Source organism: Mchenga conophoros, linkage group LG23 (assembly GCF_057382185.1).
Source record: "Mchenga conophoros isolate Kocher_MC1m ecotype Shallow Benthic linkage group LG23, M_conophoros_male_GT1.1, whole genome shotgun sequence".
In the NCBI taxonomy this organism is placed as follows: Eukaryota; Metazoa; Chordata; class Actinopteri; order Cichliformes; family Cichlidae; genus Mchenga; species Mchenga conophoros.
Window position 1 is genome coordinate 49,278,292 of NC_140547.1, and position 18,803 is coordinate 49,297,094.

At 44.4% G+C, this 18,803-nt stretch overlaps 1 protein-coding gene across 1 annotated transcript; it reads left to right on the forward strand.

Annotated features, from left to right (window-relative positions):
• Nucleotides 1-739: 739 nt before the first annotated feature.
• Nucleotides 740-10,297, forward strand: LOC146548232 (protein NLRC3-like). The gene is made up of 3 exons (XM_085266312.1): nt 740-1,013; nt 1,118-2,906; nt 10,120-10,297. The coding sequence occupies exons 1-3, from the start codon at nt 740-742 to the stop codon at nt 10,295-10,297; spliced, it is 2,241 nt and encodes a 746-aa protein (XP_085122438.1).
• Nucleotides 10,298-18,803: the final 8,506 nt, after the last annotated feature.

The following is an 18,803-nucleotide window of genomic DNA, read 5'->3' on the forward strand; positions in this document are numbered from 1 at the left end:
ATCAGAAATAGAAAGATGGTCTCAACAGGCCACTGAGCTGATCTCCAAAGAAATGCAGAAGATTGAAGAGTCCGAGGCTGTTTATTTGTCACAGGCATCGTCATACACGTACAACACAGTGAAATGTGCTGAGCTGCTCCTGTGACTGGACAAAACATTAGAAACAATCATTAAATGAAATAATGAAACATTGTGCAGATGTAATGTTAAAGTGCTTTGTGCCACATTAGCACAGCATGTACTGACAGAGCAGTGCAAGCAGAACAAAGCAAATGAGCAAAGTGATGTAAACAGAGTAACTGAACAGAGTGAGCAGAGTAATATCAGCAGTAATGAAGCAGCAGGATCAGTGTAGCAGCGTGTGACGTCATAATGAATCAGGTATGATCTGAAATATGACAGTGAGACAAGAACATGATGTAAGGTCCTGTTTAAACCCTGATGGTGATGCTATGAGGGGAGCATGTTCTGATTTAGGACTTGGATGGTCTGAGGATAGAAGCTCCTCTCTGTTTGTGTCCTGATGGTGCAGAAGCTTCTGCCTGATTGGCTCTGTGATGAAGGCTTTTACTGTGGAGTTTGTAGGCTGATCACTCTGTGTTTAATAAGACAGGCAGGAACAGCAAAGGAAACTTGGATTCTGAACTCAAACACAAGTTTCTCCACTTTGACTTTTCTCTGTGACCATCAGAGCTTCTGCACAGTGTCATCAAATCTGGATGTTTGTCACTGACAGTCAATGATTTTAGTGATAAAGAAATGTGTTCACAGAGGGAGGAAGAGGAAGAGGAGTGGTGTCTGTGAGGAGGAGCAGCTGTCCTGCTGTGCTTTGTGTCAGGACGTCCTGAAGGATCCAGTCTCTACCAGCTGTGGACACTGGTTCTGCAGACAGTGCATCTCCTCATACTGGGACCAGTCTGCTTCATCAGGAGACTGGTCCTGTCCCCAGTGTGGAGAAAGATCCAGAAGCAGAGCTGGACTGCAGACAGCCAGTCAGAGCAGCTGTGTACAAAGTAAGACTGAACATCTGTCTGCTGATGGACTCATTTCTGAAAACTGGACTTCTTGTTGTTGTTCAGACATTGAAGAGTTTTCTTTCTGTTTTTCTTTCTTTCAGCAGATGTTGGTCTGCAGGAGGTTTTAGATGAACATAAGATCAGTCTGAGGAGGAGATGTGAACGTGTGACTGAAGGAAGTGATGAAACAGGAAGTAGAACTCTCCTCAACAGGATCTACACTGAGCTCTACATCACAGAGGGACAGAGTGAAGAGGTTCATAGCCAACATGAGGTGAGGCAGCTGGAGACAGCTTCCAAGATGGACGCCCTCCATGACACTCCAATCAGGTGCCAGGACATCTTTAAAGCCTTACCTGACCAACAGAGACCCATCAGAGTGGTTCTGACCAACGGCGTGGCTGGTGTTGGAAAAACCTTCTCAGTGCAGAAGTTCACTCTGGACTGGGCAGAGGGCTTGGAGAACCAACATGTCAGTGTGGTGGTTCTGCTTTCATTCAGGGAGCTGAACCTGATCAGAGATGAGCAGTACAGTCTTCTGGAGCTGCTCCATGTTTTCCATCCAACATTACAGAAGGTCACAGCAGAGAAGCTGGCTGTCTCTCAGCTTTTGTTCATCTTTGACGGCCTGGATGAAAGCAGACTTTCATTGGATTTCACCAACAGGAAGCTGCTGTCTGATGTCACACAGAAGTCTTCAGTCAGCCAGCTGCTGACAAACCTCATCCAGGGGAATCTGCTTCCCTCGGCTCTCGTCTGGATAACTTCCCGACCTGCAGCAGCCAATCAGATCCCTCCTACATGTGTTGACAGGCTAACAGAAGTACGAGGCTTCACTGACGCCCAGAAGGAGGAGTACTTCAGGAGGAGATTCAGTGATGAAGAGCTGTCCAGCAGAATCATCTCCCACATGAAGACATCCAGGAGCCTCCACATCATGTGTAGAATCCCAGTCTTCTGCTGGATCACTGCTACAGTTCTGGAGCACATGTTGACTACAGAGCAGAGAGGAGAGCTGCCCAAGACCCTGACTGACATGTACTCACACTTCCTGCTGGTTCAGACAAAGAGGAAGAAGAACAAGTACCACGAGGGACATGAGACGAGTCCACAGGAGCTGACGGAGGCTGACAGGGAAGTTCTTCTGAAGCTGGGGAGGCTGGCGTTTGAACATCTGGAGAAAGGAAACATCATGTTCTACCAAGAAGACCTGGAGCAGTGTGGTCTGGATGTGACAGAGGCCTCGGTGTACTCAGGAGTTTGTACAGAGATCTTCAAAAGAGAGTGTGTGATCTTCCAGAAACCAGTCTACTGCTTTGTTCATCTGAGCATCCAGGAGTTTCTGGCTGCAGTCTACATGTTCCACTGTTTCACCAACAGGAAGACAGAGGTGCTGAAGGACTTCCTGGGAAAAAAATACAGAGAGTCATCTCTGGATGATTTCCTTAAACGAGCCATGGAGAAATCCCTCCAGAGTAAAAATGGCCACCTGGACCTGTTTGTCCGCTTCCTTCATGGCCTCTGTCTGGAGTCCAACCAGAGACTCTTAGGAGGTCTGCTGGGTCAGACAGAGAACAGTCCAGAAACCATCCAGAGAGTCATCAAGAACCTGAAGAATAACAAGAAGTTTAATTCCTGTCCTGACAGAAACATCAACATCTTCCACTGTCTGATGGAGATGAACGACCTCTCAGTACATCAGGAGATCCAAGAGTTCCTGAAGTCAAAGAAAAGGTCAAAGGACCTCTCTATGATCCACTGCTCAGCTCTGGCCTTCATGCTGCAGATGTCAGAGGAGGTTCTGGATGAGTTTGACCTGCAGAAGTACAAAGCTTCAAAGGAGGGACGACTGGGACTGATTCCAGCTGTGAGGAACTGCAGAAAGGCTCGGTGAGTCCAGATGTGATCATTACATCATTGATCAGTGTCGGTTAATAGTTTAATGTTTAAATTAAAAACACAGTCCTTGGTTATAAAGTGCTTTACAAACACCAACATTACGGCTAACAGCTGGATTCTCCTGTTTCAGTGCAGCTAGCCAAACAACAAAGAGCCACTTGCTGCTAAAGACAGAGTGAAAGTGGACGGTATATCCTCCATTCTTCATGTAAAACACATGCAGTGAATTGTAATGCACCATCTGTGTTTACCTTCATGCAGTTTTCTCTTTATGGTAGACTTGGATATTTAAATGTTTCCCTCCTGGAGAGTCTTGTTCACTTGATTAGTTTTTGTGAAGGGGATTCTCCTCACCCCGTCTCCAAGGGAGACACCAGCTACCCTTCAGAGAAAATTTATTTGCCCCACTTGTAACCATGATCTGGTTCTTCCCGTCACTGCCCACAGCTCGTGACCATAGGTGAGGGCAGGGACGTAGATCGACCGGTAAATTTAGAGCTTCGCTGTCACGCTCAGCTCTCTCTCTTCACCACGACAGACCAGTACAGCGTCCACCTCACTGTTACCGCAGCAACAGTCTGTCTGTTGATTCCTGCTCCCCTCCCCCTTCTTTACTCAACCCTGAGATACTCAGACTCCTCCACCTGGGGCAGGAAGTTGTCTGTGACCCAGAGTGGGCACTCCACCCTTTCCCAGCTGAGGACCATGATGCTGATCCTCATTCACACGGCTGCACACTCTGCTGAGAACAGCTCCACTGTGAGCTGGAGGCCATCACCTGATGAAGCCAACAGAACCACATCCTCTGTGAAAACAGAGACCAGACTCTGACACCACACAAGTGGAATATAAGGTCAGAGGTCAGCTAATACCTAATATGGTAATCCTGAGCTAACAGGAAAGGGAAATGCAGTGAAGAAATGGATTTTCAAATGAGGAGTGGAATCACCATTTTAAATGTACAAAGTAAATCTTTGATTTTATTTTTTAAAAGATTTTAAAATCATTTTAAAAATTGGAATTCAAAAATGTTTTTTAAAATGAAATAAATGTACTCATGTTTTATTGCACAATTTATTAATGAAGCATGAAATGTATTTTGATGTGTTTTGACTCTTCTGATCCTCCATAATATTGAGATTGTATAGAAGTTTTCAACATTTGCAGATTTAGGATTCTACTGTACACTATTATTAGCATAGTATGTAACACATGGGGACACTAAAGCAGTCGCGCCAGAATGTCCTCTAAAAAGAAAGCTTCTTTAAAATACAAGCGAGTCAGACACCGAGGGCACAGAGATGAAGCAGGTCTGATCAGGAACAGTTTATTACTGGGCCAGGGAGCACAAATAAAAACACCCTTAAAATGTACGTGATACAAGGTTGTCAATTTAGTAAAACTAAATAAAACAATCCTAGAACCCGTAAAACTACCATTTTCTATATTCACTAACAAACCCCTGCTATAATTATGCCACATGTTCATTATGGGTCCATCAGCAGGCCAGGAATTCCGGCTTTAGAGCAGAGTCCACGCCAGCCCCGTCTTCGGCAGACAAGCAAGAGCCTCCCATCTTGTCCTTCCACTGGCCCATCATATCCCAGCCCAGCTTGCGTTCTGCACCCGAATCCATCATGCGACCACCGCCACAGCTCCCCTTGCATCAGTGTCCTGTAAAATAACAGATAGTAAACCTGCTGCCAATCACACGCGTTGTCTCCTACTGTTGCCGTTCCATGAGGTCAGGACTGGGTCGCCGTGTCACGCTGGCCATCTAGCATTAGCCTTCCAGTCTTGGGCTTCTCTCCTTCAGTGCTCAGCTAGCCTGCTTTTAAAAGGTCTTTACACAGCTGACACACCCATGCCTCAGCAGGTGGTCCCTATCAGCTAATTTGTCCCATGTGTAGCCAGTCCACAGTGGATTAAAAACTGTGTCACATAAAACACTAAAGCCCATGCAATAGAAACAGAATAAAACAATGCAAATAAAACGTCACTCATAAATAAACACTAAAAATCTGAATAAAAACAATATACAAGATAAATACAAATTTCCACTGTGTGACATCCCCCCATATTTTAACTGTGACAGTCCCTGTCACAACATTCAGGTGTTCTGTCCAGGAGGGTGGCTGAACAACACTTGGCCTTGCTGGCTACTGTGTCTCTGGTAGTCCCTTCTTTACACATAACACATGAAACATCAGCAATAATCTGCTACCAACGAGTTCCTTTGAATGCATCCTAGAAAAGTTACAGCATAGGTGAGTTATACAGTCCAATTGCCACATCCAGGTAACCTGCTGTTCTTCCATTTCGTGACCACATAGCATAGCTAATGTATGGGATTATCAGAACACTGACTCCTCTCAGCTCAGCTCCTCTGATATCCCTTGTGGATGAACACTACTCATGAATACTCACGTGGCAATAAAACGTCTTTTCTGTACACCCCTTGCTCACAACCCTCAACAAGGGTAGCTGATTTAAACACTTAGCATTCTATCATCTATATCTGTACCCCAGGTACTGAACACTGCTCCCAAACTTGTATCCTGTCGACAAACGCCAAAATTATGTAGCCGCTAAGACTGGTGGACCTAAATCTTCACCTCCAAGTCCGTTCACATACAAGAGGAAGGGGAGCAAGCGGGTCAGCGCTCAGGGCACAGAAACTAAGCTGGCTTTGAACACACACCATTTATTTCCATAAAAAACACAGCCAGAATCACAAATACAAGTTAAAATCCCCCGTATACAATAAAAAGAGTGTTCTCAATGCGCTAAAAACCCTGCCGGCAGAAATAACTATACACTATTAAAACAAAGCTAAAAAAATGTTTTCCATATGCTAAAATTACCCTCCCACAGTCCCATAATCCCACAGTACAGCCACACGCGGGCGAATGTGCCTTATCTGAAACAGGAGAGGAATTTCTCTTCCGGGATGGAAACCACGCCGGCCAGAAGAACAAGGAGGGGGCTCCTGTCGCAGACCTGTCTCCTGACAGCGCGTCGCCGCACAGTCTCGCCCCACTCGACACCTGCACACAGCCTCCCTCGTAGCACCGTCAGATGCAGGCAGAGGGGCATCCCTGCCCTGTTGTGAATTGAGGGCCATCGCCACCCACTGTTGCTGTTCCTGCAGTTGGGACTGGATCGCCGAACGACTCGCGGCGCCCCACAGTCAGGCAGCAGTTCCTTCAACACACGTGCGGGCTTACACGCATTCCTTTTTCTCCTGCTCACCTTTCGTGCGTCGCTCCTCTTGTCTCTGCGCTCACCATCCCCTTTAACAGGTCAATCTGGCAGCTGATAGGCCACCTTGGGGAACGCCCCCATCTGTTTAGTCCTCAGTGGATTAAAGGAATATGGTACAACAACATTAACACACATAATATAAGTATGAGGATAAAACCATGCAATATAAATATCACAATAAAATCATGCAAATAAAATCAACACTATGTACCAATACACAGATTGATAAAACATAAAAACACAAATTTCCACTGTGTGACAAGTATACTACTATACTAATAACAGTGTATAGTATACTATTGTACTATACACTATTATTAACATAGTATATTTTAACAGGGAATCTTGATCATGTTACATTTGACTTCTGTTGAGCTTCTTGAATTGTCACCTTCAGTTCCTTTCCTTTACTCTTCCAGTGTCTTTGGTTTAAATGTATTTACCCTGATAACTGCATATGAAACAGTTGACCTCTTGTCACTCACTATTATCTGTTTGCCATAAAAGTGTTGGTGATGTGTTGGGAGAATCATTATTTTCAGTCTCTTCTTATAAACATAGTGAGGCAAAGATGTGGGTCGTGGTCCCTGATAATCAGACGTGTCTGTGTTCTGTTACATGTGACGTTAGAGAGGTTTTAGTGGAGATAAAAACAGGACCAACATCACTCGTGACTGCTTTCCTGTCTTCAGTGTGTTTACTGTTGGAGCTCGTCCTCCTGTTGCATCTGTCACAGCTGTTACGCTCCTCTGTGACTCCTCCTCTATCTGCTGTCACACTGCAGGAGTTTTTGGTCATGGCGTGTGAATAACTGCCGAGGTCGGCTAGGACGACGCCACCACTCGTTGTCAGACCCTGTCACGCTGTCTGGTGTCATCTTTAGCCGAGGTTATTAAGAACTTCAAAATGAAACCAGTCTCTGTTTTCAGTCTCCGCCCTCTTTTGCAGCTTTGAGCCAGGTTGTAACACCTGTTAAAGTCACCACCTGTTGTGACCGGGGAGTGAGATGAGTGTGAGAAAGATGAAAACAACGTCTCATTCTGACTAGTTACTGGGAACTGATGTGTGATGATGCAATAACAAAGATGACTGTTTCTATGATTTTCTGTTTTATTAATTGTTTTTATTGATGATAAGGACAGGCAGAGGAGATTGGATGGATTTACTTTGTTTTATTATTTTGCACTGAAATGGAGTCCAGTGTACAGTCCTTGGCGTTGCACATTTTAATATGTTTTAGCTGAGACTGTAGTGGGCACTCTTTAAATGTCGGGTCAGTTTGTCACGTTAGAGCCTATTTGTGCCTGTTAGTGCTGACGATGACTTTAGACCGAGCTGACTGAGGGGTCTAAGCTCATGATGCCACCAGCAACACCCGGGTCATGCTGCAGAGTTTTCAAACCCGACATAATTTACTCAGGTTATATCAGGTGATCTAAGAAAGGCCGCTTAGAAAGAAAAGCGAGTGCACTGCTTTAAGTGTCTTGAAGATGTTTAATCCGAACATTCAGCTTCTTCACTTCTAAAACCAAAAAGTGGAGAGTCCCAGATTTTAATCCTAGTGGGAGTGTCCCTTAAGAGGGTCGCTGACCAACTATTGATCATGTGGCTCATCACATGAGCCAAGCTGTAAAAAAGGGTGTGGGTGATTATCAGCAGAGGTTTCAAGAGATGAAACGTCTTCAAGAAACTTAAAGAAGTCACTTTTCTTTCCAGGCTCCTTAGATTACCATGACTGTATGATGAGAACCTACACAGACATATCAGGTGAAGGTTTCAGTGTTTTGGTTCAGTTTAATGTAAAAATAGAGATGAAACACATATAAAGGCTGGTTTACACCACTGAGCCCTGCTCTAAAACACTGACACAGATCTGTCTGTGAAGCTGGCTTTAACAAATAAGAGCTTAAAGTTTTAAACACATGTTTAGCGCCGAACTGTCCACTTTACTGTCTGTAGCAGGAAGTGGCTGTTTGGCACTGAAACGGGAGAATCCAGCTGTTAGCCGTGATGTTGTGTTTGTAAAGCTCTTCATAAACGAGGACTGTGGAGGAGGAGAGCCTGTGTGAGTCAGGTGGTTCACCGGCCGAGTGTGTCAGCGGCAGAAACAGCTGATCAGCGCCGTTTTATGCAGTAAAATAATCTTTCTGTTCCCAAACACATCCACACAGTTTACAACATAACAGCCCACTACATGCACATCTCACCGCAAACATGCATAAACCTGAACATAAAATATGTCCTGTACCTGTGTGATCTCTTTAAGAAACTCACAGAATATCAACACTAACGCCACAAGTTTGTTGGTATTTTAACATTTTAACCATTGATTTTGAATTAAAACCAACAGTTAAAATATTTTTACACCTGAGGAAAGAGCAGCAGAAATATTAAGACAGATAAATCATTCTGTCTTCAGTCTCCATGAACAGCATCAACATCCTCTGGTGAAATTTCTCTTTCCTCCTTAAAATACATTAAATGTCAGTTTAATTCCAGATTAATGGTTAAAACATGTATGTCACATATGAACATCAGGAAATAAAGAAAAGTGACTGATTCAGTTCCATATATGCTCCAGGGAGGCGTTAAGGTTCATTGAAATTGTTCAGTTATTAAAGTTTAATCTGAGCCGAGCTGACTTCCTCAGGAACAAATAAACACCGAGATAAACTTCACCTTACAGATATAATCTAAATGAATCATATCCAATCTCAGAGAGTTGACAGTCAGCTGTGTGCTGGGAGACATGTTTGTCTGCAGTGTACGAGCTCTGACCGCTCTCCAAAAATGTCGGAGTGAATATATTAATATTAAAAGTGTAGCTGGTGACACAGAAACAGAGGATTTAAGAAGTTTAAGTGTAGGTCGGGTCCACACATGTCCAAACACCTGTGCGTAGTCCTGCTTGTTACTCAGAAACGCACACTAATAAAATGGCCATAAGGCCAAAGCAATGGTTTTGACTGGTGTTGACCCCGCCCCCACCCTGAGTGTGGATGCTGAGAGAAGGGCCAGCTGTGAATATGAGGCTGTGGGAGCAGATGGAGAGAGAGTATGTCGGGGTATCCCAGTACAAACTTTACTGGGGTCAGAAATTAGACAGACTCCAGTTCCTTTGTTTGATTTATCTAGTTTGATGTTAGGAAAGAGATTCATGAGATGGAAAAACCTCCCAGTCTACTGAGATTCAGAAATGATTTGTACACATGGAAACTCCCTGAGTGGGAACAAAGAGTGTCCTGTCAGGAAGAGCATTTGGAATATGGATGTTGAGGATGTGACAGTGCCTGAAATCCTGCTGCTGTTCTGAACCATAGTTTCTGATCTGAAGGTCAAACAGAGTCATGATGGTTGTTTCTATTTGTTCCTTTTTAGTTTAGTTCCCCTGAAATCAGATGTGATATCAGCAGCTCTGAGTTCATTCATCATTATTGTCCAGTGATGACATTTCTGCTCCGTTTGGTGACAGTCAGCAGATTTTTCCTGAGTGTGGACGTGAACAGTCGTACCTGACAGCAGCAGGTAGCGAACAGAGATCATCTTTCCAGCTGGAACTCTTCACTGAGCTGAGCTCATTCAAAATGTTCTAGATTCAAGACAGGAAACAGTCCACATGTGTGTCTTCACTCTGACTCTGGATCAGATCTCAGTGACAGACTGTGGACATTATGGAAGCCTAAATGTGACACCATCTTCCTCCTTCATCTGCAGATTAAAGCCAAACAAAGATTCTCATTAAAAGTCTGCAGGTCTGAGAGAGACTGAATCGTTGTGTCATGTCAAACACAGTAAGAGGAGCTGAAGCACAGATGTGAAGAGCAGATGTTCATCAGATTATGACCTCACTCTGTTTTGTCTTCATATACATTCAGTCTGTGTTTATAATGCAGACTTTCTGCTTTTATAATAACATATTTTATATTTTCTGTAATCTCAGACTGGCTGACTGTGGACTCTCAGAGACTCACTGTGAAGTTGTGGCCTCGGCTCTGAAGTCCATCCCCTCCCATCTGACAGAGCTGGACATTGGTAACAACAATCTGCAGGATTCAGCAGTGAAGCTTCTGTGTGCTGGACTGGAGAGTCCAAACTGTCGACTGGAGACTCTGAGGTGAGTTCACTGACTGCAGCTGTTGTTGTGTTTCTATATTTCAGGCTGCAGAGACTTTGAGCTTGTGTGGAAACAGACAGAGAAAAGAAAGACATGAATGTCAAAGCTAATAAAGGTGAAGTTAGGAGCTGTGATGATGTTCATGTATCAGAAGCTGATCTGGCTGCTACAGAGACGACCCACACAGCTGCTGTGGTGAGGTTTGTGTTAAAGCAGAGGAACACAGGCCCAAACATGACAGCAAAGCAGGTTTCAGGCTCTGTGAGAGAATTTCAAACAGAAGCTGGAGAAGAGAAAGGACTACAGAAAGAAGGCAGCTGAGACCAGTCCAAGTGTTTCCATGGAGCCCAGTCTAACATTCATTTATACACTAAGGTACAGAAGTGAACGGGAAAATGAATCCATAGTTTCAAATGTAGAAATAGTTCTCAGTTCATTTACAGAGTTTAATACAGTTCATGAGGAAATGTTCAAAACAGCAGCTGAGAAGAAATCTGCTTCACAAAGTTGGATCCAATTCCAATAGTTTGTGATGCACTTTAACGCAGCGTGAGCAGTTCACTGCCTAACCCCACAGAGACTGTCAGTCTGGACTTTTCTTTATTTCTATTGGCTGTCAGTGAGATTTCAGAGCAATCAGAGACTGTGGGTCTGTGTATGAAGTATAATTCATGTGCAGTTGTTGAAGTTGTAGAATGAGAAATGGCAGTTTGGGGTATTTCCTGCTTTCATTGTCCTGCTTGTGCTGATGAAAATGTTTATTGACGTGTGAATTCATTCTTCAACGCTCGATTCTGCCTGAACAACGAGAAAACTTTGCTTTGTGTAACAATTCAAAGCACTGAAGCATCGACTTATTTCATTATCCAACAATGAAAACAGGAAACACAGACAGCTGGCCTTCAAAGTAAAAGCTGCTCCTTTTGAAACATGTTGGTGGTAAAATGTAAGAAGAGCTGAAGCACATAAATGATCTACGTGCCAAAATATTAAACACAGTTGATATATTTGTGTGAGTGTTGTGATTCAGGTGTAGATGTAATAATGTACATATAGCAGAGTTTCCTCTTCTAGATCAGCTGATCAGAGTCGGGCCAATCAGCTCTGAGCATGCTCAGTCTGAGTTATGGAGCCACATACTATGATTCACCATGGCAACGGCATGAGCAGAGGCTCCGTGTGAATCCAGAGGAGCAGGAACATGAATGATGACAGTAGATGTTTGTGTGAAAGTGCTGGAAGCAAATGAGTGTGTGATGTTCTTTCAGTGTTGCACTTTGTAGACGCTCCCTGAGCACTGGTCTCACAGCCAGCTGCACATAGAGACCAGTGTTGTTAGTCCAGGTCAGAAGATGACTTGTTGGAATGAAAATGAGCTTGTAGTTTGTCTGCTTTAATAATGTGACTGGAAAAAGGTGTTGGACTTCAAATATGTCCATTTCTGTCACACTTCACCTTTAAAAGTGAAGCCATTTGGTTCCTGGAAGGAAAAACACGACTTTTTCAAGTCTTTGTCCTGTTTTTATGAGACATGTACGACTTTAATGTGAAACATTCAGAGTTTTTTCTCTTGTTGTGTTTGTTTGAAGCTGCTTCCTGTTGGCTTCAGCTGTTTGGAGTTTCCATTTTCTAAACTTCTACATTCTGAACCTTCTTCAGCTCTGAACAGATGATGAAACACTGAATGATTTCAAGCACTTTGTCTAATAAACTTACATCTTTCATTCTTTATACAGATTGAAGAGCTGTGGTTTGTCAGATATTGGCCTTGAATATCTGGCAGCAGCACTGAAGTCCAACCCCTCGTATCCCACAGAGGTGGACCTGAGTGGAACCTACAGCAACCTGAAGGGTTCAGGAGTGAAGCATCTGTGTGGTTTTCGGGAGAATCCACGATGTCGATTTGAAACTCTGAGGTCAGTCAGCATGTTTTAGTTGTGCTGAGATGAATATGATGTGAAAGTTGTGCTGACACTAAACTGCAGACATCAGGCTGATATTATACTGATCCACACTGAGGATCTTCATGGTAAAGTCTGTTTTCTTCTTCTCTGGTTTAGTCCATTGACTGCAGCAGAACAATGTTCACATTTCAAACAGTGATACTCAACGTATGGCCCGCGGCCCACACGCGGCCTGCCCACTGTTAAGGTTCAAAAATATTGGGGATGGACACCAGAGGAAAAACCCACAATAACAACACTGGTCCGGTCGGGTTGAGTCAAACGATGATTTAATGATCACACACGTGGGAGATGGACACTGTATGCAGACAGTCTCAGATCTCATCTCAAAAAACACATCACCATAGTTTTATGAAATCAGGGTATTAGAACGCCCCCTCATGCGTAGTGACAGGTGTAATACAATCAATGTTGACAATTTTATTTAACACAAAGAATAACATTGTCTCCTTCCCGAGGGCAGACGCTGACTGCCCCCGTCTCCTGGAACCGTCTGTACCCTGCTAAGACACAACATGGCAGCTACAAGGACTCTTTCATTTGTTAAGACCATCAGTGTGTATTGCTCTAAATCAAGTATATAATATTAAATGAATATTGCTGGATCAGCTACTTCTACTTAAAACATATTAAAACATGACTAAGCACAAAATCACCAAGAATAACATCTTATAAGTGCTGTGTAAGCGCGTGCGGCCTTCCAAGCTCAAAGCCTTTGCCCTCCATAGATCAGCCAGACTCGCGCTGGCTGTAGCTTTTAACCTTTAATTACCTTGAGCACAACTCTAGAATAAGCAACAAACTGCAATGTGTATGGAATGATCATGGTTACATCTGCAATGAAAAATCATGTTATTATTCTGGTACCTGCAAGGAAAGATCAAACTGAAATTATAGCCATCACTGTAAATGCAAAAGATAATGTAAGGTCAAAAACTTCAATTTATGCTTAATGCAAAGCTGGTTATATACTTCTAATGAACTAATAATGCCATATTAAAATATTAAATGATAATGAGAAAAACATCCCCTCCTTATTCTACAATTCCCTCTGTTGACCTCTGGAGAATCCAGAGGTCACAAACAGTTGTGTCCCTCCTTGGCCTACACATTCAGTTCCACATGCATCATTGGCATCATGGACATTGGAGTAATGACTCCAGGGTCCACTGCCCTCACAGACATACTTTTGAACATTCTTCTGGCACAAGGGATGAGACAACAACAAATAACCATAATACCCACCACAACAGACAAAGAAAACATGACCGAAGCGATGACCCCCTTCCACCGTCCGAACACTCAGGTCAGCCAGCCTTCCAACGGACTATCAACACCGGAGTGATCATGCATAGTTTCAGAAAGGCTCTTTAGGCCCTCCAGAGCCTTGGTTACCGACACATTTGGAGCAGTCTTGTTTGGAATAAAATTACAACACTGATCGGCCAATATAGGACAAACGCCCCCTTTTTGTCCGCTAACGACATACCAAGGGCCATTCTATTCTGCACTCCCATTAACGAGGTCGGACCCACCTGCTCCGCCAACCCCTCCATGCCGTCTCTGGTGAGGTTAGAGAGCCTCAGTACATTATAGTGAACATAATTGATCCTATCTACGTTCTTGCGTTCTTAACCCTTTTGGATCAACCCCCGCTATTTCCACCCCCAGAACCAAATACATAGATTGTTTGCGATGCCAATTCCCCAATGATAAGGTTAACGCGTTTCCAGAGGGGCTGAAATCCCTCTGTAGTTTAAGCCCGTTTTCTGATCCTGATTCTAACGGTTCCCAATTTTGCCCAGTGTAACCCCTTACCTGGTCCCAATTACGGCACCAGCTGTCATAAGGACGATTTCCCCTCTCGCAGTGCGTACTCACTGAATAATCCCAACAGACCCACACATTGTATCCCCTCCAAGCACTGCCGACGTCCCTGCAATTAACAACATCACACAGATCAAACGTAAAGGAAGTTGTGGAGCCAATAACATAATCTAATTCTAAACCACCATATGTGCTGAGACACTCATCCTTTTTACCAGAGACCTCGCGCTTCACTCTTGCCCGCAACCTTAAATCACTATGGACCACGCGTGATGTACTTGGTGTATCAAACAACGCCGGACTGGCATGGCCTCCGTGCTCAGACTGGCTTCCCGGGTCGGTCTGCAACAAACAAATCAAAAAACAAATAGCCATGATTAGCAACATAGTTAACATCAAACTCATAATAATTTTGAACATTGTGATGGCTTTTGAAACTCTTCTTTCATCACCAGTGTCTAATTGTTGTGATGGCATGGTGGTATGTGAATGTTATGGTGTAGTAAAAAGTTCAAAGCCCTTTATCAGAGCCTCTCTCTTGTTTTAGGTGTTCAGTGTGGTACCGCTCCTTTTCGTTGGCGCGGCGATCTCCTCCTTGACTGCTCTTCTTTCTTCGACCTTCCGGGTAGACCACCGGTCGGCCCGTTGCACAGGTGTGAGGGTTTATTCTGCCGCTCAATTTCACCTGTGTTGGGTGGAGATTGATCCTTCCCCACCAAGCCCTCGTGCGCGGCTGCGCACTGCGTCCAGTGATACCAGGTGTCGCCTTTCCCCTTCAGTTGGACCGCTGTCGCCGTCCGAGCCGATACCTCATATGGACCAGTCCAGCGGGGCTCCTTCCACTTTCGTTTGATGACTCTCAGCCACACTGTTTTCGCGTCCGGGACCTCTCCTTCTCCTGTGGGCCCTTCACCAGCCGCCTGTTTTGTGAAACTGGACACAAGCGCCTTTAACTCGTTCCAGTAGTCTGCGTGGGACCGGTTCCCCTTTTTGTCCCGTTCAACCGAGCCCACCGTCCAAGGTGCCGGAAACTGTCTCCCGGTTTGCAGCTCATATCGTGTAAAACCTGTGGATTGATTAGCAGAACATCTTATGGTCATCAACGCAACCGGCCGGGCTGCGACCCAATTTAGCCCTGTTTGCGCGCAGATTTTTGCCAATTTGTTTTTCAAATTTAGGTTCATTCTTTGCCTTTTGAACTCTTAAAAATAGGCCTCCTCTGTCCCTGCTCTTTTTTCACCTGTCTTGACCTAAGATTCCTGGCTATACTTGGTTCTGACGCGACTCCTCCTCTGTCGTTATCTTCATCATCTTCTTCCTCCTCTGAGGTAGATGAATCATTGTCGCTCTCCTCTTCTGCCATGCTTTTGGTCATTTTGTCCTTTACGGTCTTCAGCGTATTTAATACTTCCAATAGCCCTTGCGGGGCTTCAAGCATTCGTCCGAATACTTCTCCTGCCCATGTGTCTGACTTGGCCATTGCTTTGGAATGTTTTGACCTGGTTTGGGCCTGCTCTTCTCTTGCTGGTGTTGGAAGCTCAATAAAAGCCGGTTGTGCTATCCTTTCCACCGGTGAAATCATTTCCTCGTTTGTTGGGGTCCAATCCGCTTCTCCAGTCTGGTCTGGCAGGCTCTCTCTTGATGCTTCGGCTTTTGGCCTGTCTCCTCTCTCATGTGAACAAGAAGGCGAAGGCAAGCCTTCCTCTGCGGCTGATGTTATCTCTTTCCCTTCCCCACTCAGGGACTGACATTTAACTGTCATAGGCCCTTCATTATGAAACACCAGTGGTGCTCTGGTGTATTCAACATCAGCTACTCCTCCTACAACCGCTGCCGTCTGTCCATCTGGGCCCTGAACTTGTCCTCCTCTGAGGGTCATTACAGGCATGACATGTTGTCGTCCTACGGCATTAGATGTTAATGTGGCCCAAGGAAGAATCTCTGCTGTGTGATACTTGTTAGCATCTCCTGGTTTTGGAATCCAGTTCTTCATTTGGTCTTCCAGCTTCTTATTTTGCTCTTTCAGTTGTTTCAAAGCCTCCATTATGCTTTCCATATCTTCTGTTTCAGCTGTGTCATCCTCCTCCATCCAGGAAGATGCTCCGTTCCACAAGAACATCCACTTGCAACACTTTGCATGAGTTTGCTGTAGTTTCTTGATTTGTTGGTTAATTCTCCAGTTAATTGAACTTTTCTCTGCCTCGGTTTGCAGTTGTTCCAGTTGCTGCTCACATCTCTCTCTTTCTATTTTGAGCACAAGACTTAGGGCTATTTTGTCATCCAGCCCTCTCTGTTGGGAAGCAATAAGCTTGCTTAGCTCAGCTTCCATTGCTTTGCATTCCTTCTCAGCTAATTTTGATGATCCAGGAAAAGCCAGGCGAATGGCTCTTTTTAGCTGTTCCAGCTGGTCCTTCAGAGGCTTATAGCCTCTGTGCCCAGTAGGTGTCATGCTCGGGCCGTCAGCCATTGTCCTAGAACACAGGCTTACCTCCCTTTTTGTGACGTTATACGGCTCCTCCTTCTGGATCACTCCGCAATGTCTGCCTGTTAGCTTTCAGAATTACTTTCACTCCTCCAAGGGTCACTGTCTCCTTGTGATCTGCTTGGTAAGACACACAGCCAACGCAGTGTGTCAAGACTTAACCAAGCCTCTTTCAATATTCACTTTTAATGACTACTTTTTACTGCGTAGTGACAGGTGTAATACAATCAATGTTGACAATTTTATTTAACACAAAGAATAACATTGTCTCCTTCCCGAGGGCAGACGCTGACTGCCCCCGTCTCCTGGAACCGTCTGTACCCTGCTAAGACACAACATGGCAGCTACAAGGACTCTTTCATTTGTTAAGACCATCAGTGTGTATTGCTCTAAATCAAGTATATAATATTAAATGAATATTGCTGGATCAGCTACTTCTACTTAAAACATATTAAAACATGACTAAGCACAAAATCACCAAGAATAACATCTTATAAGTGCTGTGTAAGCGCGTGCGGCCTTCCAAGCTCAAAGCCTTTGCCCTCCATAGATCAGCCAGACTCGCGCTGGCTGTAGCTTTTAACCTTTAATTACCTTGAGCACAACTCTAGAATAAGCAACAAACTGCAATGTGTATGGAATGATCATGGTTACATCTGCAATGAAAAATCATGTTATTATTCTGGTACCTGCAAGGAAAGATCAAACTGAAATTATAGCCATCACTGTAAATGCAAAAGATAATGTAAGGTCAAAAACTTCAATTTATGCTTAATGCAAAGCTGGTTATATACTTCTAATGAACTAATAATGCCATATTAAAATATTAAATGATAATGAGAAAAACATCCCCTCCTTATTCTACACCACCTTTCCTGATTCAGAGAGAGGGGACCCTGATTAACTGTGTAGCTTCTTCCTCACAGTTCTAAGTATCAGACACAACAATGAATAATCCACAGCTGACTGTCTTTAGCAGGTCAAAGGTCACGGCACACAGCACTCTGTGAAACAGTTTGGAGCAGGAATTCTTGCACATTTACAAACTGACACTGCTGCACGGCATGCTGGGTAATGCTAGCTGCTCAGGTATGGGCGTGCTAATGGCTGTGAGGCTCTGTGGCTGCAGAACACCGAAGAAGAGAAAAGAGAGGTGGAGGATGAAGAAAAGAGGCGGAGATGAAGCAGAAGTTTTGCTCCAGAGAGGAGCTGTGTCTGTGTGGGCAGGGCTCAGACAGCTCCGCCCACACAGTGACAGTGAAGCAGGTGAAGAGTAATAAATGAAGACAGCAGACAGGATTTGATAAGCTGATGTACAAACATGTAGGTCGTGTCCAAATTCATGGGCTGCATCCTCCTGAGGCCGCATTTGTAGACCGATTACGTCACAGCGACACGTCGAAGGCTGTCCAAATTCGTAGACTCCTCCGAATGCAGCCAACAAATGCGTCCTCCTTTTCCCCGAATTTGAAGGATGGGTCGGGTGTGTCCTTCGTGGCCTACCATATCCCAGAATTCATAGCGCGGCCCAGCCAAACTCCAGTTTCCAACAATGGCGGCCGCTACTAAGTTTTAAAATTACTCATACTAATCTTTCTCGGTCACAAAATAAACTTTTAACATATTTTCAGGCGAGAAAGTAGCTGTGTAAACATCAAATATCTGCTCGGTTTATCAAGATACCGCATATTTGCAAAAGTGCTTCGACGTTTTCGGAGACGTCTGCTACCCACCAGCTCGATAGCTCGCCGGGAGCTCGAGGGTCACTGAAGCCGCCGAGAACGGCACAACTCCCGGCACATCATTTTCAGATCACCGCGGACTTTCGCTACTCAGGTTAAACGTGATATATAAGTCACTTAGACAACCTCAAAATGTTATTGTTTGGCTTTTTTCAGTGTTTTGTTTGTTCGTGAGTAAATCGGTTTGGCTGAGATTAAAGTTATTAGATTAGATTAGATAAAATAAAACTTTATTAATCCCCCAGGTGGGTTCCTCCTTGGTCTTTACAGAGCTGACTAAACGTCAAACAGAAAACTGATTAAACAGAAGTATGAGACGGTCGAGAATTTACGCCAGTGTCCTGTTATATTTTAGATAGCAAGGAGCAGACGGCTGAGTTTATTAAACTCCACCGAGACAGCGGTGACGCTAATCAGAAGGCTAGACCGTCCAATTTCCCCAGCCGTTTATTTCCAGCCTACCCGACCTTCTGAGGACCCAGCCCACGTAGACCG